Raw genomic sequence first — 22793 nt, 5'->3', positions numbered from 1 at the left:
AGCTGATTTCAGCTTTTAGTTCCACAAACTATTCAATATTTTCAGCTGAGCAGAGGCCAAAAGGAAGCGTGTAAAGAGGGCAGGAGCGAGGGAGGGGACGGGTTCCTTGTCCTGCTGGACCGGTTTGGGTAAATGACACCGCCGCGTCTCACGTCCCGCCACGCCTGCCGTTATGTGGTAATTCCACTGAGGGGGAGATGGAGGGATTATTTTTTTTATTTTACGTTACTGTACAGTAATACTGTGTACAGTAGGAACATGAAGCTGAATTCTCCGTCTCATAATGAAAACAGCAACATAAAAAATTGAATTTCTGCCACTTTCACGCTGTTCTCGCTTCAGCAAGTTCGGAGTCGGGCTTTTTTTTTTACGTGCTATTTTAACCTCGTACAAAATGGAACGACCCCATCGAGAAAACACCGCTTCACACCGTTGGCATGAGCAAAAACGTGAAAGACAAACATCAAAATAGACGGTTTTATTTGCAACGTATTAAAGTTATAAACACACCAGGCAGTGGTTTTACATGTCACCATCAGACATCAGAACCCAACACCGTTGACCCCGCCCCAAACACCGTTCCGTATTGTCACACGTCGAGCCGAAGCAACACAGAGCAACGCTTATAGGAATAATCTTCACTGGTTTTGTAACAAACCAAACATTTTATGACCATTTTTGTATGGAGTTGACCAGGTCCCCGTTTAAGAGTAAAGAGGGATCAGGTACAGCACAGCAACAGGAAGTCACAGACGATGCACATACTGATGGATGAACCAGGGCCATTTTCTGGCGTGATCTTTACCCTCAAAACAGGGTGCACATGGAAATAAAATGCCACCCACCAAAAATCCTATTCCAAAGCTTTAATCAAATTAGACATTAATCGAGATTATAATCATTTTTACTTAAAGATAATTTCCCTCCGAGACCTCTTCCTTCTTATCGGTTTGCAGTCAAGGGCCCTGGAGACGAGGATCAATAGGACCAAGCACTTGAGTGACCTACCTCATTATTCACCCAAAGCTTTTGCTACCAGAGTATAGAAACGCCAAGAGCACAGCATGGCATCAAGAGCACAGCTGGAGACAGATGTTATCTCCAGCGCTCCAATCATCTTCAACCCTGTTCCGAAGCCACGGGTGGCCTTCTAGATCCTTCATTTTGTACACTACTTCTAATCTCTTTGGTTTGAGAGGGCGTTCCTCTGCGTCATATAAAGTAATCTTTGAAGTGCATCTGTCCTTCATTTGGCTGTTGTCATCGTCCCCTTGTCCTCCTTTCAGCTCCACGTAGTGTCATAGTGCGTCCATCCTTCAGGAGGGGCAAGATACACCCGACGGCCACGCGAGAAGAAGCTAACCACGCCCCTGTAGCCCGCACGAGGAACCCCAGACTTCAGGTCATCCATCACCCCCAGATTGCGGGCAAGGACTTTAAAACTGTCCCGGCTTGAGTACTGCACCCGAAACGGTCCAGCCCCCTTAAGACTGCCCCCTTGGTGCAGTTCCTCCACTTTCACCAAGGGGGCGACATAGACCTCCTTCTCAAACTTCTCGTCGTACTTGTCCCTGACCAGGTAAGACAGGTCGAGTGTAGTGAAAGGCACAAATTCAGCGTTGAGTTTGATGTAGCGCAAATACTGGTCAAAAAACTGACCCAAGCTGACCCCCTTCCGGCCGAACGTCATGGTCCTGGAGACCTCCGGCCGTACGCAGGAGCGCTCCCTCCTCTGCTCCGGCTGCCGCATCCAGTCGTCCCAGAACGCCTTGGGCCATTTCGGCTCCAGCTCGTCCCAAAGCTCCTTCAGCAGCATCCAGCCCAGGCCGGGAAAGAAGTCTGTTCTGTACAGGAGGTCGGCCCTGCCCGGGTCCACCAGCCCGTCTCGGCCGTTGTCGTTCCAGGCCGAGACGCACCAGAGGGACGGGTCAGAGCGAAGGATCGGGTAGAGGGCACGGAAATACTCGAAAAAGTCGGGCGCCACCTAGAAGAAAGAAGCACCGTTAATTAAAGATGCTAACGTGGTCGAATTCGTACAACGCTATTACGATCGTCATGTAGCAGGACATATTTTGGACGCGTTTCATCTGGTCAAGGTTCTCCAGGGTCTCGGGGCAGGAGAGTCACTTCCCGGAACATTTGCTCGCCCATCTGGACGTTTTTTGGGGCGGCTGAACAGCGTAGATGCCAAAGTGGCGCTGCGGATAATCTAGTGATCAGTAAAATGTGCTAATCTACGGGGCCACCAGGATTACATCTGTCAATGGGATCAGGAGAAAGGATTAGGAATTTAACCCGCGTTCTTGGGGGGAAACGATTCTCACTCCGCTGGCGTCTCTGGCACTTCAGGCCGTTTACAGACGGCAACGCACGCACCAGGAGTAGTTTCAAATACATTAAAATACATGTAATAGCTGCAGGATGTCACCTTTACCCTGGTTATATAAAAATAGGGTGGTGGTAGCCTAGCGGGTAACACACTCGCCTATGAACCAGAAGTCCCAGGTTCAAACCCCACTTACTACCATCGTGTCCCTGAGCAAGACACTTAACCCTGAGTGTCTCCAGGGGGGGACTGTCCCTGTAACTACTGACTGTAAGTCGCTCTGGATAAGGGCGTCTGGTAAATGCTGTAAATGTACATTCGACTCTTTGACTGAACAATATGAGAACGACGGTTCATGTTTCCAGACCATGAGGCAAATAAAATGTACATTAATCCAGACTCGTGGCTTCGTGAAATTGAGAAATTTCTGTAAAATATTTACGCAACAACCGTTTGTAACCGAGCAAATCATTATACTATCGTACTAAATTCTGATAAACGATTGTGAAAATATTGTTTGAAATGATGTAGGAATATTGATGGAGGGTATAAAATGTAATTAAGATGGGATTAAAAAGGAATAAACCTGGCATCCCACCACCGAGTCGGAGCCGAAGAGGGACCGCGGCACCTTGATTAAATACGCCGGAATACAGAATATGGATCTTCGGCCCAACTCGACTTTATCATCAGGTCAGCATTGTGCCTTTCGAGGGAAGGAGTTCAGGAGAACTTGAAGATGAAAAGCAAGTCTTCTGTGACAAACCTTTCATCCCCGGACCTTTTTATAACCCGGGCCGTGGCTCCCATTTGACATACGGTGCACGTACCACCCCAGACCCCCGGCCTTGTTTGTTGTGGGTTCTCCTCCACGTCCTAAACGTTTCTATTCAGCGCAGGAACGAGTGAACAGCATGCTCACCTCCAAGTCGTCCTCCACAATGACCACGGTGGAATACGAGAGGGTCCGGAACACCTGATTCAGCGCCCAGCGGTAGTGCCTGGCGATTTTGTAGTATCCCTGGAACTTCCTGTGCTCCGGCCGTACGGGAATGTCCGAGATCTCTGGCTGGCTGAGGTGCTTCACCTGACTGCCATAGGAGCCGATGACACGGGCGGTCTCAGCGTGGCCACAGTCCTGGCTGACGATGATGGGGTGGAGCTCTGGAGAGGGCCGGTACTGGATCAGCTTGTCCAAACTCCGCTTGACGGTCACCCTGTCGCAGGCGATGACCAGGACCGGGATGACCACCTGGGGACTAGCCTCGGTGACGTCCACTTTGGTGTGGAAAGTGGCTTCTTTCTTCTCAGCCTCTACTTTAGTGCCTTGTTTGGATTCGGGGACCTGCGAGACGATCGAGTCGAGTCCGACGTTCGGGCTTTTTCTGTCATTTTCTAAACTACTTAGTTTCTGAGGCGGCGGCGATTTCTGCTCAGGTCCCGACTGTTCCTTTTTCTCTTCCTTCTGCTGTTCCAGCTCCCTCTTTCCAAGTTCTTTCTGCTGCTCCCACAGCGACCGATGACTCTGTATCTGCTTCAGGAGTTTCTTCTGAGTTTCCAACTCCGACTCCACCTCTTCAGCCAATCGAATCACCTCCCCGGCCAGGTTGGACCCTCCCCCTTTCCCGACTCCCCACTCTTCTCTCCCGCCTGGTTCAGCGCCGCCTCCTTCTCCCAGCCGACCAATAGGAGGGCGTCCCCACAGAAAGAGGAGGAGCAAAGCATTCCAGGCGACGAACAGGAACGCTCCGCACAAAATGAGCGACCCTTTCTTACGAACCATGGCCCAGTGACAGAGCAGCGACTGGAGCGAGGAAACGACTGCAGAGAAGAGAGACAAAACGAGAAGAAAACATTAGAATTAAACTGAATGTATGAATCTCCTCTGAGGCCAATATCATGAAATCAGCATCTCAGAATACGCTCTCAGGTTACTCGCAATTACCGTAAAGCCACTATTTGATGCATATTTTGGATGGACACAAAATATGAAGATTCATACACGTGTCACACATCAATATATATAAAAAAACTCGATGGTCATTTCTAAGTTAGCCCCTAAAATGTGGCGTTACATGATAAAAGGGGATAAAAGATCCAGATGGAGCCGCTTCGTTCCGTCCGTCATCACTAACTCTACAATTAACATTTCACGCTTTAATTAAGAACCAAAGATGGAACGAAATGGAGCTAAATTGAAAATTAATTGAGGAGGACCTTCCAACCTGAGACCTGCAGGCCCACTTCTAATCGAGATTTTAATATGCCGATCTGACGTGCTTCTGTCATTAAACTGAATAAACTCTTGGACTTAACATCACGTCTTCATCACGTCTTCATCTGAACCAAGAACAGACTCAGGAGGCTGGAACTCGGTGTCGGCGCTCTGAATTAAACCGCCCGAGACCGTGAGGAAGGTGCACGGTCATCTGGTGACCATTACACCCTGGTTACCGTGGTACCACCCTCGGCGCAAAACTACAATAACCGGAACAGTCAGACAATTTCAGATCAGGAGATCGTTGGGGATTTTACGGCAAATGACAAAATGAGGTCATTTAAAGCTTTTCCCACCGAGACAACTTCCAAAAACAAGTTGTTTCAGTGAACTGGTCTCAGAGGGCAGGTCTTAAGAAGAACGTCTCCATAATTCCAGCAGCTGGACGCTCAGGACGAGTCCAGAATCACCTAGAAAAATCACACTTGAGACCAAACAGAGCTTCAGATGAACTTGGACGCCCCACCAGTCTCCGGTCTACAGTCTTCTACAGAAATAAAACACGTCTTATTTTAACGGCCCGTTCTCGGAGAGGAACGTTCTGCTGGAACGTCGTGGGACCTTTAACAGCTCAGACGTGACCGAAGCATTCTAACTGGAGACCTGGAGAACGCGCTCTCATATATTACATGGGCCACGCTTCTCCGTACTGGTAGAAGTCCTCAGGTTTAAATGTTATAACCCTAAAGTCATTTAAATTAAACCATTTAACTAAAACACCTGAATCTGTGAAGATGATGAAGATAACAGGAACCTTGGTATGAACCAAAAAAAAAACTCCTTTAAAGTCCTTTAACAGGAAACGTGGAGCCGCCAGCTTTTTCCTGCGTGGATTTATGGGGCCATAAATATTCCCCGAGGAAAAGCTCACAGGATACGGCAGCATTTGTTAGTGAACAAGAACGACCGTGTTACCGTACAGCGGAGAAACAGATGCAGTCCATTTACCGCCCTCGTTCTCCAGACGGTGGTCCGCACTCACCTCACCCCCCCGGCAGACGTGGGGACGACGTGGGGACAACGGTCCAAACTAAACTACCGGTCCGGGCCTGAAAAGGAGCAGGCGATAATCCTCTTCCAGGCGGCTTTGGACAGTGAAGGTGTCTCGCGGTAATAACCTGCAGCTCATCTTGTTAGCCGCCGGTACGACGTGAAGGTGGTTACACACACGCTGATCCGAGAAGAGACCCGTCACCTTCACACAACTCCACAATTTACGTCCACACGGACGTACAGAAGGTCAGACAGGACCAGAAAACACACCAACACACACACACATATACCAAAACACACCAACACACACACCAAAGCGGCACAACTTACTTCCACACGGACCTACAGAAGGTCAGACAGGACCAGAAAACACACCAACACACACCAACACACACACCAACACGGCACAACTTACTTCCACACGGACCTACAGAAGGTCAGACAGGACCAGAAAACACACCAACACACACCAACACACACACCAACACGGCACAACTTACTTCCACACGGACCTACAGAAGGTCAGACAGGACCAGAAAACACACCAACACACACACACATATACCAAAACACACCAACACACACACCAAAGCGGCACAACTTACTTCCACACGGACCTACAGAAGGTCAGACAGGACCAGAAAACACACCAACACACACCAACACACACACCAACACGGCACAACTTACTTCCACACGGACCTACAGAAGGTCAGACAGGACCAGAAAACACACCAACACACACCAACACACACACCAACACGGCACAACTTACTTCCACACGGACCTACAGAAGGTCAGACAGGACCAGAAAACACACCAACACACACACACATATATACCAAAACACACCAACACACACACCAAAGCGGCACAACTTACTTCCACACGGACCTACAGAAGGTCAGACAGGACCAGAAAACACACCAACACACACCAACACACACACCAACACGGCACAACTTACTTCCACACGGACCTACAGAAGGTCAGACAGGACCAGAAAACACACCAACACACACCAACACACACACCAACACGGCACAACTTACTTCCACACGGACCTACAGAAGGTCAGACAGGACCAGAAAACACACCAACACACACACACATATATACCAAAACACACCAACACACACACCAAAGCGGCACAACTTACTTCCACACGGACCTACAGAAGGTCAGACAGGACCAGAAAACACACCAACACACACCAACACACACACCAACACGGCACAACTTACTTCCACACGGACCTACAGAAGGTCAGACAGGACCAGAAAACACACCAACACACACCAACACACACACCAACACGGCACAACTTACTTCCACACGGACCTACAGAAGCTCAGATAGGACCAGAAAACACACCAACACACACACCAACACACACACCAACACGGCACAACTTACTTCCACACGGACCTACAGAAGGTCAGACAGGACCAGAAAACACACCAACACACACCAACACACACACCAACACGGCACAACTTACTTCCACACGGACCTACAGAAGGTCAGACAGGACCAGAAAACACACCAACACACACACACATATATACCAAAACACACCAACACACACACCAAAGCGGCACAACTTACTTCCACACGGACCTACAGAAGGTCAGACAGGACCAGAAAACACACCAACACACACCAACACACACACCAACACGGCACAACTTACTTCCACACGGACCTACAGAAGGTCAGACAGGACCAGAAAACACACCAACACACACACCAACACACACACCAACACACACACCAACACGGCACAACTTACTTCCACACGGACCTACAGAAGGTCAGGTAGGACCAGAAAACACACCAACACACACCAACACACACCAACACGGCACAACTTACTTCCACACGGACCTACAGAACAAAACACACACACACACACGAGCACAAGGGAAAGGAAGAAGCAGATCAGGTCCCGTACACGTCAAACTTCAAACTGCTCCACAAACACAATACGAGTGGAGAAGCAGGAAAGTCCCGTACACGGGAGCAGCAGGGGAGGACGGGACGTATACAACACGCCACAGTTGTGGTAATACCTGTCCTGGGTCTCCGCGTCCCTTCCTTTCAGGTCCCAAAAAACGAGAGAGAAAGGGAGGAAGCAGAAGGAGGAGGAGGAGGAAGAAAGAAAGAAGCGAGCTGGAGTAAGTGAAGGCAGAAGTTGAGGTAGATCGAGCCTCCTCCTGCCAGCTCGGTCTCCTGAAACGTGGACCTCTCTGGTAGGCACGGCACCGGGTCAAAGTTCACCCCTGTTCTACACGCAGCAGGTACGTGGCGCTGTTCCGAGACCGAGTGAGACGACGCGTCCTACCCCGACCTGCTTCCTGACGTCCACGGAGGACGCGTGACGTGACAATTCGTTTCACGTTCATTAAAATTAGCGCACACCGTGAAGTTAGCAGCCCGGCTAGCTGATCAGCAGTCAGCGCCAGGGAGGCTCACCTCTCTTCATTTTATCCCGACTTCTCATGCCCGTCGGTCGGCGTCGGCGCCCCCGGTCTCTCCAGCCCGGACCCCCATTTCCTCCCTCCGTCTATCCGGACTCCGCCATTTGGTCCCGCCGCGCAGCTCAGCTAAGCCCGGCTAGCTCTGGCTCCGGCGCGGACGGCGGTCACTCGCTGCTCGGGGCCGAACGGACCAGCGACGCCTCCTCCGGTGTCGGGTTCCGGAGCCGAGTCCCTGCCGCGGCGGCGGCGGCGGAGGCGAGATTTCATTCGACGCCCAGCGGCCGACTCCACTTCCGGCCTGACTCGTCCGGCAAGGCCCGCCCCCCTGGAAGGCCCGCCCCCCAACGCCCCGCCCCCATGTACCCTTCTCCCTAGCAACTGAACACCCCTGGCAACGGTTGCGAGGCGATTTGTTATAATGATTCGAAAATGATACTTCGCTGTTCTAATTTGCGATAAGCAACTTAATGAAATGGCCATCTGGGCTGATCTGGACGCTGCTGTGAACCACGTGGGCAATCTGGAGCCCTTTCATGTGGTGAAATTCACAAGAAATATATTATTTACATTGCAAATGACATTTAAATTCATTTTCATTCGTTTACATTAACAGCATTTACCAGACGCCCTTATCTAGAGCGACTTACAATCAGTAAGTTACAGGGACAGTCCCCCCCTGGAGACACTCAGGGTTAAGTGTCCTGCTCAGGGACACAATGGTAGTAAGTGGGGTTTGAACCTGGGTCTTCTGGTTCATAGGCCAGTGTGTTACCCACTAGGCTACTACTTATTATGAAGACTTTACAAATAAACACATGAAATAATCACATGGACTTCTGAAGAGAGTCTCACCCATGAAAAATACATAAATATTTTAATGAACAAAGTACAGTGTGCACTAGCAGGACATTTCCTGGTTTCACCATTAATCCACAGTAAAAATGATCAAGGACCACGGTTTCCCCCTCTGTCTAAGGCCTGAAGTTGGTCCTCCAAGTTCTTCAGTTCTTGCTGCATGGCCGATATCTAAAAGGTTGATGGGGGGAAAAAAGGTGGAAAAAAGTAATGAGATGTAAAATCATGATAGTTAACTTTCTACGGATCACAGCTAAATTCAGAAGTCATATCAGAAGGCACATAACTAAATCCGAACCTTCACCTCACCCTGTTCTCAGTCTCCTTCCTCACACGCTCTGGAACCTTCTCTTGATATTTCGGTGTTCGAGTTTGGGCATGTAACTGCTGCAGCGTACAGACGACCTTCTCTCTGCGTTTGGAGATTGCGTCCTTCTGTTTATCCATGAAATGACTCTGAGTCTGAAAAGAAGTGACAACCAGAAGAGTTTGTGAAGACAGGCATCTGCATGATAACAGCGCTGAACAGGGATTTTTACTACCTGGACGTCCAGGTGCAGCTGACAGGAGTGGTTGACCACACCCACTGCACAGCCTTTAGGGGGACGAGGGGCGGAGGGGACGTGAGGAGAGTTTTCACTGTCATCAGGGTAATGGAGATGAAGGTTGGAGATCCTGGCCAAGGTGTTAACAGCAGGAGCAAAACGCAGGAGGGTCTTCGCTTGGGTTGGTGTACAGACCACCCACACTATAACACACCCGGGGGGATTAATACATATTAAATACTGAAAACAATACGCAAGCAGGTCAATCTTAAAAAGTCATTTTAAACATCCCCATGTGGAGGGACCATGTAATATGCTGGTGTTATTATGCAATAATAATAATTAATACTTTTTTTTCTCGCAGCATTCAGATTTGAACTCACAGTCTGGTCTTTCCCTGGTCATGTGGCACTGGGCACGCAGTGACCTGGTTACTCGGGCCACTTCCTGTACCAGAGGAAATTCTGCTTCCTCCTGAGGGAAATGCAAGTGAGCCTGGAAGGACGTAGTCATTTAAAGGAAACATTAGAATGGAGAAAGCAAAAAGAAGAGTGCTTTGTCCTGTAACCATTCCTGTTAGAATCATTACTCCTTTGGTTCAGATCAGACCCAAAGGGACCTGGGGTTGAGTCTAGCAACACCATTTCTGGGGAGATGAATGAACAGAACAATGAATAAAATCATTTAAAAAATTGCATGGGGGAACGAGGCTATTACCAGAGCTGTGAATTTTGATCCTGTTCCTATGTTGTATTATGCATTTATGAGGCTTAATGTACAAAAAGGGCAAAACCATATTCTGTTGTGGGACTCCCTTTTGAAGTACATGTATAATAATTGAAATATTTAGAACATATTGTTTGTCCTCACCAGCTGCGAAGACTGAGGATAGCCCTGCACACACAGACTGGTCGAGGGGTCGGCAGTGCCGCCGTGTGGCTGAAGCCTCTGCCACAGCTCCTCCGTCAGGTAGGGCATGAAGGGTGAGAGGAGGGCCAGGGAGACGGACACACAGTGGAACAAGATCTGCCTCGCCCTCTGCACCTCTCCATCCTCGGCACCATTTCCAGCAGCCAATACGGGTTTAACGCACTCCTATCACGGCAGGAAGGAAACGGACACCTGTCAGAAATATCTCCTTTTATTACGAGCCTTCAAATAGGGTTGCCAACTGTCCTGAATTGCCCAGGACACCCCGAAATATGGGTTATTTGATCTGGAGAGCTGGGGGGTGGGGTTGAGAAAGTTGGCAACCCTACCTTCAAGACAAGAGCACATGAGACTGAAAGTAGACCTGCTCTCACCAGGTAGACGTCACACAGGCTGTGCACCCAGAAGGACTGCAGGGTGGAAGTGACAGAGTGGAGCTCGTAGTTCTCGAAGCCCCGTTCACACTGCAGAACGGTGCTGTAGAGCTGGGAGCAAATCCACCGGTCGATACTGGACAGGGGCGAGATCTGACGGAGAGACAAGATTATTAAAAACAATCTCCACAAAATTCCAGTCACTAAAATAGAGGAATGCACAAAATATATTACTAATGTACTAAATAAATACATTTACTAACGTAATAAATCATTTTACTAGTCTTGTAACTGATGTATTTGATCATCCATAATATGAAAATAATTGAAATGATCATTAATGCATCTCTGCATATTGAAAAGCTTATTAGCCCACGCTGCATTTAATAGAAAAGGGAACCAAATTAAATTAAAGGTTGGCTAATTTGAATAAATCATGGCTATAAAATTGCATACTGAGCAATAATAATAATACTTTAAATGGTTATTATATAAAATGTGCACACAAACAATACATGAGCTGAATTGGCCCTAAAACTATCCGTCTCCATCTTTATGTAAGTGTTGTGTCTGGCTAAGATGAATTTTGCATCCATGTCAAAGGTCAGACAGCACCAGGAAGTGAACAAAAGACAGCTGCGGTAACAGCATTAAGTTAAGGTGATGTTTTAAATATTTAAAATGTGATTATGAGATATTTTAACAGTCCAGGGTCCTGGTTCTGTACCTCAGCGGTGGTCCCCAGTGGAGAACCGCTGTTCTCCAGCGCTCCCAGTGTGAACTTCACCGTCTGCCACATCTTGTTGCAGAAGTGTCTGCAGCTCAGCACCTGCGACACAGACAGATTGATGTCTTCTCCTAAGAGACAAACAGGGAAGAAACGAGCCTGAAGTCCAGGATATTTATCATGCGTGACAATCGAGGAAGAAGGAGGAAATGAGTGCAAGTACATCCAAAATATTAAAATCTGGTTCTGGAAAGACAAAAACATCTACGTTCTCGGAATGCGACTCACCGTGGATTTTATGAGAACAGAGGGCAAACCGCATGGCATCAGCGCCACATTCCGGGATCCCTTTAGGAAAATCCTTCCTCTAGAGAAGTGAGAAATTTTAATGACTGTATAAATCATTGTCAGTGTCCCACAAAATACAAACAAATCACATAAAAGTCACAAAAAGCGCCCCAGAATAATCTACTCTAGCTGTATTAATGGCTGAAAAATGTGGGGAACTGAATAATTTTATAAAATGCTGTGGTATGTTGCTTCAGTCAATAATAATTTGACAGCAGTTTAAATAAATCACATTGCTACATGACTGCTCGATTACACTCGCAAAATTAAAGTAGTTTAATGCATTTTTTTGTACTTTTATGATAATCCATACTGATTAATTAACAACTGGCACAGCTATTAATTCTTGCCAAAATTGTGACACATTTAGAGGCTTTAGAGGCTCACAATTCCAACAAAATTCCTTTTGAGTATGGCCTGGTGATGCATACATATTATGTATTATTTTTATGATAATCAAGGCAGTTTTAATGAGTATTATGGTGACAGCTAAATAAATCGATTAGAGGCTATATGTTACATTTACTGTATCAGGGTTAAGGGTTTTTAAAGTTTGTCACTGCAGCTGATCCTATAAATCATTTCACCAATTTAAAGGTCTAAATGACAATTGATCTTTAAAAGGTGATTGTTTCGAAGCAACATAAAAGTGGAACTTTTCGATTCAACTACTGTCTCACTCTCACACACACCGATCACCCACACGTTCACACCGATAGTGTGTTTAAAACTGCCAGTCGCAGCAGGAGACTTGAGAAGCTGGTGGCAGCCCACTGACCTGGACCACAGTGCCACCCTGTGGCTCAACCACGCAGATTTTATGGTCATTTTAAAAAATAATGATACGCAAATTGCTGAAAATGTGATAATGGTAATATTGTGCTATTAGCCTAGTGGGTAACAAACTCGCCTCTGCACCAGAAGACCACGAAGTCCCAGGTTCAAACCCCACTCACTACCATTGTGTCCCTGAGCAAGACTCCCTGTAACTGCTGTCATCTAGTCATCTGCTAAATGACAATAAATGTACAATACATTTATCAGACGTCCTGATCCAGAGCGACTTACAACGTGCTTCCATGTCACCATGGATGAAGTGGTCAGTTCTGGTTCACTAGGACCCCCAACTCTTTTTATTCACTCTGTTCTAGTTTCTATACAGAAGTCAGACAAGAAGAAGGTCACAAGTTCATCTAAATATTCTCTAAAGAGAAGTGTAAATGTAAGACCCATGAGAAGTTAAGAGCAGGCAGTCAGTTTATTGGCCAATTAAAGACATGCTTTCTGACAGATCTTTTTACAATTGAATGTTCTTTTGTAGTGCACTACCTTGAGACCCATAAGGATTCATCGTTCAGAAAATAGAGGAAACTGTTCAAACTGACCTGTGCTTCCATGGCAACGGTGGTTTCTCTCGGGTCCAGGTTGCCTTCTTTCACTTTCTCCTGAAGCCTCTAAAATAATGAAGTCAATGACAGCAGAGGACTGAGACGTGGTACTTGACCTAATCCTCTTAAAACGGACCTGCGGCGAGTATTTTTTAACAACAGTTCACGAAAGTGCATGGACACAGTCAACTTTTACCGTGATCTCTGACGAGGATTCCTGCAGCTCTGCATAACATCTTATTACTCGCTGAATACGGTAATGCAGGGGTGCAGACATGAAAAAGTCATTTCATACTCCATTTGCGCATTTTCTGCCCTCGCAACCACTGCTTGCTTCCTGGCTTAAGGGCGATAGGTATTGTAAGCTACTTAACAGGTTTTTCTCTGCAGCTCCATCTAGGGCCTTATTTTTCTTATTCTTTTTGGAGGGCTGCCATTACTGATTCTGTTGGAGCTGCGTCCTTCATGCACCGCTGGGATTTAGTGTTCTGACAGCACAAAACTACTGTGGATCATGGGAGGTTGGGAGGAAAAGGAAAAAACACTCAGCAAGAATGTGTGTATGCGCACATAAAACAAGCTTTGAAGTCACCATACCTCCAGCGAGACACCAGAGATGACGTCCAGGGGATCGATGACGTTTCCCAGAGATTTACTCATCTTCCTGCCATGCTTGTCCCGTACCAGAGAATGCAGGAGCACCTGTATGACAGAGATGAAGGAGATAAAAAAAAAGAGAGACAGGCGGAAAAGACATCAGGCGGATTGCAAAGACAGGGAGGTCCCTGAAATATGAATTTACCATTAAGTCAGAGTGGTCTTTCAGCAGTAATCCCCAGTTTTGGTTCTTGGAATGTGGGTTCTGCTATTCAGGTCAACATATTTCCACACAGAGATTAACATACCTGCTTAAACGGCAGCTGCCCGGTCAATTCTGTGCCCAGCATAACCATCCTGGCCACCCAGAAGAAGATGAGATCACTTCCTGTCTCCAGAATAGTGTTGGGGTAGAACTGTGCCAGGTCAGGGGTCTGAGGGACAGAGTGAGAAAAAGGTTCCCTTCACATCCTACAAAAGGGGAAGTAAGACTGCAAAAAAGGGCTGTTTACTGTATACACACACACACACACACACACACACACACACACACACACACACAGAACGCTCGGCGGTGGGCGTGTCTGGTGTGCAGGGAGCACAAGAGCAGCAACCACTTGTTTTTTCTCTTTTGAAAACCTGACTGGTTGGCTAATGTGTTCATGTTTGGAAAGATTGCATAAACTCACTTATAGCTGGTGCTGGATGTACGCTTGAAACGGCCTGTGCCTTATCTGACTATTGTCTCTATAGTAGTTCTTTAATAAAGCAATTCTAATTTAACCTATAATGAAGTATCTATATAACTACGGAATAAAAAGAGTCTGTAAGAACGGTTACGGACAACCGTTACCTTCCGTGGCCATCCCAGCATGGCAAAGGGGAAAAGACCAGAGGAGAACCAGGTGTCCAGAACATCTGTATCTAAGGAGAAAGGAGATTTACAACGTGGCAGGTATTCGGAACAACTGAAACGGCCTGAAATGGTCAGAAAATGCACCTTGGCTCAGGGTGATGTCACTGGGCAGCGTTTTGAACTTTGTCACAGCGCGCTGTCGAGCCTCTTCCTCGGTCCTGCCCCAAGTCCAAAGCTCCTCCTCCAGGGGACAAAATGCAGCTAAACTAACACTTCTGCACATGCAAAGGGTCAAACACCCAGATAAGCACACAGACACAGTTCAGATACGGCAGAAGAGCAGCAAATGGGGCCATTTTGCTGGTTCACGGTCCAAATGCTCTCTTAGAAGGAAGCGTGATGAGCGTGGGGCCTCTGGATGATGACATTAACATTTATAGTGACGGCATTTAGCAGACTCACTCATCCAGAGCAGCTGTAGAATCTGTGACCTGAAGCGCTAAAAATGTTCTACCCACGTGATCTACCCATAATGAAGGAACAGCTTCTGGGAGACGTACAGTGGGGAAATTATTGTCTATCAAAAATAATTAATACTGGTAATAGAAGGACTTCTCAAACATGAATTCTTCCTGGTTAGTAGGTGATCAAATACTAATTTAATGTAATAAAATTGATATTTTTATTCAACGATAATTTGTGTGTTAAACTGCCTTGGGAACAAAGTGGGTATAAAAGTGGGATAATCAAATAGCACTTCAATTAGAATAGCAAAATGTGCTCATCCTACCTCCTGGTTGTTTTTGGAATTTGGCAGAGACACCCGATAGGCTGGAATCTGATGACCCCACCACAGCTGTCTGGAAATGCACCAGTCACTGGGGGGGGGGTAAGGCGGAGAAAGGAAGAGCGTGAAAAATGACCTTAATCAGAATTCCGTATCTGTGGAACATAAAGATGAAGAACAAAAAATGACCTGATGTTGGAGAGCCAGTTCCTCCAGGTTTTGGTATAAAAAGAGGGGATAATTTCAAGTTCTCCGTCATCTACAGCCTAGAGACAGAAGGCTACGTTGAGGAGCTGGGAGCGGGAACCCAGGGACACACACACACACACATCAGAGGCTTTCAAGTCATCGTACCTGAATGGCTTTTCCTGCCATTTCCCCGCAGCGCACAAACCACTGCTTTCTCAACAGCGGCTCAATCACGTCCCCGGATCGGCTGGAGGAGAACGGAGGAGAATCAGGGCATGTTGGGGAGCAAGGCCGGCGACTTTACATTGTCCCGTTTCCATAGCGACCGAGGGAGCCAAGATGAATCGCTGGTGGCGCGTAAATCACTGACAGGGTTTCTGCTCAAGTTCTGAATTAATCTACACCGCCTCCCATAGTCATCATAATTATCTGTCTAATGTGGGGGTCTGTTCGCTTCAAATCAGATCATTCAGTCATGTATTTCGTATAAAAAAGGTTGTTAAACTTTGAGTAAGTTTAATTCAGAATAAGAAGATGTGTGGTTTCATAATAATGGAGGAGAAGATACTGACATCATAGCTCTAGTCAAATTCCAGTACCTGCACACAGGTAAGGACATGGGATGGTCCCTCCTTCCTCTGAACATCTTCTTCTCCATCAGTGCTTCCATCACTCGTTCTCGAGCGTCAAACCGCCTCACGCCCTGAATGGGCAAAATTCATTAAGAAAATATACTGCAATGGTGAAATTCAGAATTTCTAGACTGAAAGAGACATTATTCACCTCCAGCCACTGGCCACAGAGAGAAGTCATGTGACCATCTCCACCGATCACAGTGAGGTGTGGCAGCGAGTGCCTCTGAGAGAGAAGGAAGTCGGTGTGGTCGTGCGCTGGGGTGACTTTGACCGCTCCTACGTGAAGCACAATAAAAAAATCGAATTCAGTGAGGTGCCGAAGCACTCTTTATGGGAAGGGTCTCGTTTCTTCTTTACCTGTCCCCAGCTCCTTGTCGACAAGCGCATCGGCGATAATAGGTAGAAGTCTCTCTGTGAATGGGTGCCTGCACGCTCTACCATGAAGGTCCTGCAGGATGTCCAACACGGAACATTTAACAATTCCCATTTAGACCTAGTTATATGAGGCAATAATGGCATTCATACCTTGTAGCGAGGGTCCTCGGGGTGCACCGCGATGGCCACGTCACCCAGTATGGTCTCAGGACGAGTGGTCGACACACTAACTTCCCCTTCTGAACACACAAAACGTACAAAGTCGCATCCACAGGGCGAAAAATGGTCATAAAATGTTAAAAACAAAATGGAGCACAAAGAGTTTAAATTGGGGGACTCACCCACACCCTCTAAAGGATAAGCAAAAGTGACCATGGTCCCAAACTCAATTCTCTTCTCGTAACCGGGGACAGACAGCAGCGTTCTTCCAGTTAACTGTTTCATTTCAACCTATAACCAATTCACGCGATTACTCGGGGAGCTTCCCGGGGAAAATGCAGTGCACCCCTCAAAAGTGTCCATGCCACACCTCTACATCGGAGATGGCCGAGCCCAGCGCGCAGCTCCAGTTCACCAGGGCCTCGGAGCGATAGATCAGGCCAGAGTCGCACAACCGCACAAACGCCTCAGTCACAGCACGGCTGAACCCCTACCAGTGGGAGAGAGAGGCCAAAACCAAGATTCACTGTCATAGCAACACATCTCAACATCGCTTTAAATATATTCTGATACTGTCCCATGCATCAGTGTGACAGACTATAATATTTTACTTCTGAAAGCAATGTTAGTTTTAGGTGAACGTTTAAGATTAAATTTCTACATAAGTCAATACATTTTCAATACATGTTCAATCCAGACCATTTATATGAGAATTTAAAAAACTATCTAATGTGTTTAAATGTTTGGATTAGATTGAATTGCTTTTTTATAAGTCTACAGATCTACAGGCCACAACCAATCAGCTAAATTACCTCATCCATGGTAAAACAAGCTCGGCTCCAGTCCAGCGAAGCGCCAAGTTTCCTTAACTGATGATAGATCTCATCTCCTTTCCTGTTACAATGAAGAGCGCACATTTATCAGTCAATCATCTTCCATTCGCACAATAAATCTGTGTATCGTTTCCATTTTTACATTCATGGCATCTTTAGCAGACGCCCTTATCCTGTGACTATGACTGGTGACAGGGACAGTCCCCCTGGAGACACTAACTCAGGGACACAATGGTCGTTACTACCACAGGGTGTTAGTAGCCTAGTGGGTAACACACTCGCCTATGAACCAGAAGACCCGGGTTCGAATCCCACTTACTACCATCGTGCCCCTGAGCAAGACACTTAACCCCGAGTGTCTCCAGGGAGACTGTCCCTGTAACTACTGATTGTAAGTCGCTCTGGATAAGGGCGTCTCATAAATGCTGTAAATGTAAATGTAGGTGGGGTTTGAACCTGTGAATTTGTGGTCTTCTGGTTCATAGGCGGGTGCCGTGCAGATTAAAGAGAAGACTAAGACTCACTCATTTTTCCACTTCCACACTTCCCGCAGGAACTCCTCTCTGCCGTAATCCTGCCTGTGCTTCCCATGTTCTCGAAGCAACCTCCTCTCCACCACAGACTGAACACAACAAAAGATGGGTGCCAGTGAGGACGCCGAACACGCCCCTCGACAGCTGTCGCAGAGCGTAAATCCCACCTGTGTAGCGATACCGGCGTGGTCACATCCAGGCACCCACAGTACTTTACAGCCCAGCATGCGCCGCCTGGAGGGTCAAAATCAATGGAATTCAAGTTCAAAGTTGCTTTGAGAAAATCAGAATCACCAGCCACCACACAGCAGTAGTTGTGGTGAAAAAGCTACATGCTAATCAATATACCATGTTTATCATATTTATAGAAACTCCATCAAAAAAAATTATAATTAAGTCTTCACCAGCGAGCCAGAGAGTCTTGAATGGCCACAGTGAGGGCGTGTCCAAGATGTAAAGTGCCAGTCACGTTAGGTGGTGGGATACAAAGGGAGAAGGTGCGGCTGGCGGCGTGTGGCAGCTTGTTCTGAACACATCACACATGAAAGTGAAGTGATTGTCATTGTGAAACATGTGTCCTCTGTATTTAACCGCCACACTTCCTTAACCACTAGGCCACCACTGCCACATAAACACAACCAGGGTGTTCCTCAGGGTTCTGTACTGGGGCCTCTCCTTTTTACCATCTATACGTCCCCCATGATCAGATCATTCACCAGTTATGACTAAATATTCATTGTTAAGCAGTCAGTTGTACATCAGCACCAAGCCCTCCACAACATCCCAAGCTGGTTGTATTCTAATCTTCTCAAGTTAAATAACCATAAACTTAAACCCTTGATTGTAGCTGGTCATGAAGTAAGTAGTTTCCTCCTTGATTGAGAGAATCCATCGTGGTCCAGAACCTGGGCGTCACCAGTCTCATTCCAATAGCACATCACTTCTCCATTTGCCCGCCTGCACTGGTCACCAGTCTACATTCCTCCTCCTAACCTACAAACGCCTCCATGGCTTGGCCCCTCAGGATTTATCTGATCCGTTTCACCCCTGCACCCCATCTCAGCGTCTATGGTCCTCAAAAACAGGACGACACTCCATCCCTCACGCCGGATTTTGTTCCTCGGGTGACAGAGCTCTGGAATTTGTTCTCCTCCAACATCTCTGGACATTTTCAAGAGAGCCTACACATTCACAGAGGCCTTCAGGCTCTAAACTAACTTGTGTGGAGCCACCCTGGGTTCCATGAAAAGTGCAATACAAAAGTAATATTATTATTATCATCATTATGATCAGCCAGATGTAATAAGTTGATGAGTGTTCTGTCACCCCAGCACTGTTTAATTTGATGTAAAATCACACAAAAGACGCAATTGTCCTTACATGATACTCGGGTGTGAAAAAGCCCTCCTTCTCCCACCACTGGTACCAGCCGGATTCCACGTATTCTGGACTGTAGGACTGAGGGAAGGGGACAGACGTGGTGTCTAATAAATACAAAAGAGGTTCGAAAAGTAAGAAACACGCACATTTATCACATCTAGTCAGGCCTTAAAACGAGCCTGGTCTAGAAGTGGGTGTCCCACCTTTCTTCTCCCCTGGAAGGGTGGAACCCGTGTACGTCCTCTTCTGCTTCTCTGTCCATTTCATTCCTGGATGTTGAACCTCCTGCAAAGCAGGCAACGTCACGACTGTGCTCGGGGATGATTGACAGTGATTGACAGGTGGCCACCTACACGGTTGAAAATGAGCTCTTCCCGCTCTCGCCTCCGTCTGTCTTTCTCCGCCCGAGTCCGTGTCGGCGGGGACGAGGTTCCCGAGTGGCGCCTGCATCTGCCGGTGAAGCCCGCCGTCACCCCGAGGGACCCGCAGCGCGACCTCCACATGGTCCGGGGAACCAGGCTCTCAGTCCACAATCTCCTGTTCGTTCGCCGTTTCGTCCTTCCTGCCGAGTTCTAGACCGCGTTTCTCATCGGAGCCAAACTAGAAGAACACCGTCACCGGAAGTGGTCCGTCCACAAGTGTTGTCCGGCAGGCAACGTAATCGGCGCATCAACAACCGTCCCATGACCACGACTCGTCTCGACGGCGCTGATTACGTGACGCGCGGCCGGCGTGGGTAAGGGCGAGTCCCGCGGAACAAGGGCGCTAACAGGCGAGCAGGGCGGCAAGATCCGGCTACCGAGCAGCCGCACGCCATGGCGGAGCCTCCGGGTACCTCGAGTGAAACGATCACGGAGACGGTCCAGACCAGCACGCCGCCACCGCCCCAGCAGGTACGCGGTGCTCTCCTCACGGCACGGTCAGCTGGTTAAACTGGTTAACCTGATCTCACGAAATGATCAGCTAGTTAAACTGGTTAACCTGATCTCACGTCGCGGTTGGCTGGTTAAATGAGTTAAACTGATCTCACGGCATAGTCGGCTATTTAAACTGGTGAAATTAGTTAAACTGATCTCATGACACGATCAGCTGGTTAAACTGGTTAACCTGATGTCACAGCACGGTCGGCTAGTTAAACTGGTTAACCTTATCTCACGGCCGGCTGGTTAAACTGGTTAATCTGGACTCATGGCACGGCCGGCTAGTTAACCTGAACTCACGGCATAGACGGCTAGTTAAACTGGTTAACCTGATCTCACGGCACGGTCTGCTGTTTAAACTGGTTAAATGTGATAAACTTAAAACATACATAACAGTCGGCTGGATAAACTGGTTAAATGAGTTACACCGATCTCATGGCACGGTCGGCTAGATAAACTGATCTCACGGCACAGTCGGCTAGTTAAACTGGTTAACCTTATCTCACGGCCGGCTGGTTAAATGAGTTAAACTCACGACACGGTCGGCAGGTTAAATGAGTTAACATGATCTCACAGCATTGTCAGCTAGTTAAACTGGTTACATTTGTTAAACTGACCTCACGGCACGGTTGGATGGTAGTAGCCTAGCGGGTAACACACTCGCCTATGAACCAGAAGACCCAGCTTCAAACCCCACTTACTACCATCGTGTCCCTGAGCAGGACACTTAACCCTGAGTGTCTCCAGGGGGGGACTGTCCCTGTAACTAATGATTGTATGTCACCGTGTCCGGTTTGTGTGTTTTCCACAGGAGGGACGAAGTCTGACCATTAAACTGAGGAAGAGGAAGACTGAGAAGAAGGTTGAGTTTTCCAGTGACACGGTGGACAATGAACATCTAGGAAGGAGGTCCTCTAAGTGTGAGTTCTGTATCTCTAACCGGCCTGCATTACTTATTCAGTTCAGATCTTTTCCCGGCTGTTCTTCACTGCTGAATGCTCGTCTCTTCTTCTCCAGGCTGCTGTATATATGAGAAGCCCAGGAAGTTTGGGGAGTCTTCGTCAGAGAGCGAAGGGGAGGATGAGGAGGGATGCGGGAGCGCTCACTGCATTATGGGACACAAGGGCAGGCATGGACAGAGTGGTCCTGGTGGAACCACAGTGCCCCCTAGCTCCGGAGGACCGAACCCACACTAGGCGGTTTTCTGATGTTGGCCAGGGCGCGGCACGGCGGGTTCTGCAGTTCGTGACATACGTAACCTTAGCTCCGCTTGCTCACGTTAATTCACGTCGCTGCATTCTTCTTTCTTTTTTTGGGGTTAGAATGATTAAAGTAAAGAACACACAGACAGAACCTTGAGCATGATGACCTTGAGCATATATGAAAGCTTTAGGCATGGAACATTTCGTTAACTGTACCTGGCCACAGAGAGAACCTGTTTTTGGAGGTCACTGAAGCAAGTTTATTTTAAAGGGGGGGCTCCTTATCTGTCCAGTTTTAAAGTTTCATTATGATTTCGTGTAGGTGTCACATGTATATGGTTTGTATAGTATGAGTAATTGGTTAATACTGTGCCACTTAAGACAATCCTGTATATTTCATTTAAGCATTGACAACATACACCTACATTTTACATTTAAAATGTTGTTCAAGTCCGACTTTTCTTTTCTAACAATAGCAGCAAGGTGTAAAGTGTCAGGAGAGACACGCTGGGTTATCGCAACTGCTGGCTTAAGTTATATAAAATTAAATTAAAGTTTTTATTTTAATTGTTAAGAAAAAAAAGAAATCCAACTGGGAACATAAGACGGACAAGGAATGAATCTAGAGGAGCAGCGTCAAGGCGTCAAGGGTCCCGGTGTCTTTGAGGGTCCCGGCAGAGGGTCCCGGCTTCTCCACTCGCGCCCAGAAATGAGGCTCCATTAGTGTTAATTTCTAGCGATCTGCAGGTTCGTGTCAGAGTTGCATGCTGGTTGTTCGAGTGCCACCTTGTTCTTCTTGGTGATGAGTACTGTCTACGCTGTAGCTACGGTCCAGTATCACACTCACACGTTGTACGTTTTGCGTGGCTCTACACCAAACTTGCTTACTTTGACATAACAGAGGATCTCACTTTAATGTAGAACAGTGATTATTCCGTTTTTTTTATTTTTTAATAAGCTGAACCGCTGAGGCACCTGTCTGTATATAATGAGATCATGAGAGCAGATTTAATGTGAAATAAAGAGGTTTGAACTGATCAAGGCACGGTCTCTTTTTGAGGTGCTGTTCACGGCGAACTTTGA

General features: G+C 47.3%; 3 protein-coding genes across 6 annotated transcripts; 1 reads left to right on the top strand and 2 right to left on the bottom strand.

Annotated features, from left to right (window-relative positions):
• Positions 1 to 463: 463 nt before the first annotated feature.
• mgat1b (alpha-1,3-mannosyl-glycoprotein 2-beta-N-acetylglucosaminyltransferase b) lies at positions 464 to 8386 on the bottom strand. 3 transcript variants are annotated; one of them, XM_028964861.1, is made up of 3 exons: positions 8073 to 8386; positions 3249 to 4147; positions 464 to 1984 (listed from the first exon to the last, which is right to left on the bottom strand). In XM_028964861.1, exons 1-3 carry the CDS (start codon positions 8098 to 8100, stop codon positions 1283 to 1285), a joined length of 1629 nt encoding a protein of 542 aa, XP_028820694.1. In that variant the 5' UTR covers positions 8101 to 8386; the 3' UTR covers positions 464 to 1282. The 3 variants fall into 3 exon arrangements, with proteins under 3 accessions (XP_028820694.1, XP_028820697.1, XP_028820695.1); XM_028964864.1 differs by lacking the exon at positions 8073 to 8386 and adding an exon at positions 5587 to 5684; XM_028964862.1 differs by lacking the exon at positions 8073 to 8386 and adding an exon at positions 5525 to 5653.
• Positions 8387 to 8918: 532 nt separating this feature from the next.
• vars2 (valyl-tRNA synthetase 2, mitochondrial) lies at positions 8919 to 20233 on the bottom strand. Of its 2 annotated transcripts, XM_028963873.1 has the most exons (29): positions 19942 to 20231; positions 19792 to 19873; positions 19589 to 19692; positions 18613 to 18734; positions 18376 to 18442; positions 18200 to 18297; positions 17655 to 17736; positions 17213 to 17332; positions 17025 to 17133; positions 16834 to 16922; positions 16666 to 16756; positions 16457 to 16584; positions 16273 to 16376; positions 15839 to 15920; positions 15674 to 15750; positions 15488 to 15575; positions 14842 to 14938; positions 14695 to 14765; positions 14150 to 14275; positions 13842 to 13946; positions 13242 to 13310; positions 11797 to 11875; positions 11509 to 11639; positions 10782 to 10934; positions 10348 to 10572; positions 9861 to 9972; positions 9475 to 9680; positions 9242 to 9394; positions 8919 to 9103 (listed from the first exon to the last, which is right to left on the bottom strand). In XM_028963873.1, the coding sequence occupies exons 1-29, from the start codon at positions 20089 to 20091 to the stop codon at positions 9023 to 9025; spliced, it is 3201 nt and encodes a 1066-aa protein (XP_028819706.1). In that variant the 5' UTR covers positions 20092 to 20231; the 3' UTR covers positions 8919 to 9022. The 2 variants fall into 2 exon arrangements, 1 of the variants encoding a protein (XP_028819706.1); XR_003743325.1 differs by lacking the exons at positions 8919 to 9103; positions 9242 to 9394 and having other exon boundaries at positions 9644 to 9680; positions 9861 to 10123; positions 19942 to 20233.
• On the top strand, positions 20206 to 22748 carry ppp1r11 (protein phosphatase 1, regulatory (inhibitor) subunit 11). Its single transcript, XM_028963874.1, has 3 exons — positions 20206 to 20481; positions 21320 to 21428; positions 21526 to 22748. Exons 1-3 carry the CDS (start codon positions 20404 to 20406, stop codon positions 21702 to 21704), a joined length of 366 nt encoding a protein of 121 aa, XP_028819707.1. The 5' UTR covers positions 20206 to 20403; the 3' UTR covers positions 21705 to 22748.
• Positions 22749 to 22793: the final 45 nt, after the last annotated feature.

This window comes from Denticeps clupeoides, chromosome 20 (genome assembly GCF_900700375.1).
Source record: "Denticeps clupeoides chromosome 20, fDenClu1.1, whole genome shotgun sequence".
Taxonomy (NCBI): domain Eukaryota; kingdom Metazoa; phylum Chordata; class Actinopteri; order Clupeiformes; family Denticipitidae; genus Denticeps; species Denticeps clupeoides.
Note: the sequence above shows the minus strand (reverse complement) of the source record. Positions and strands in the feature narration are given on the sequence as shown.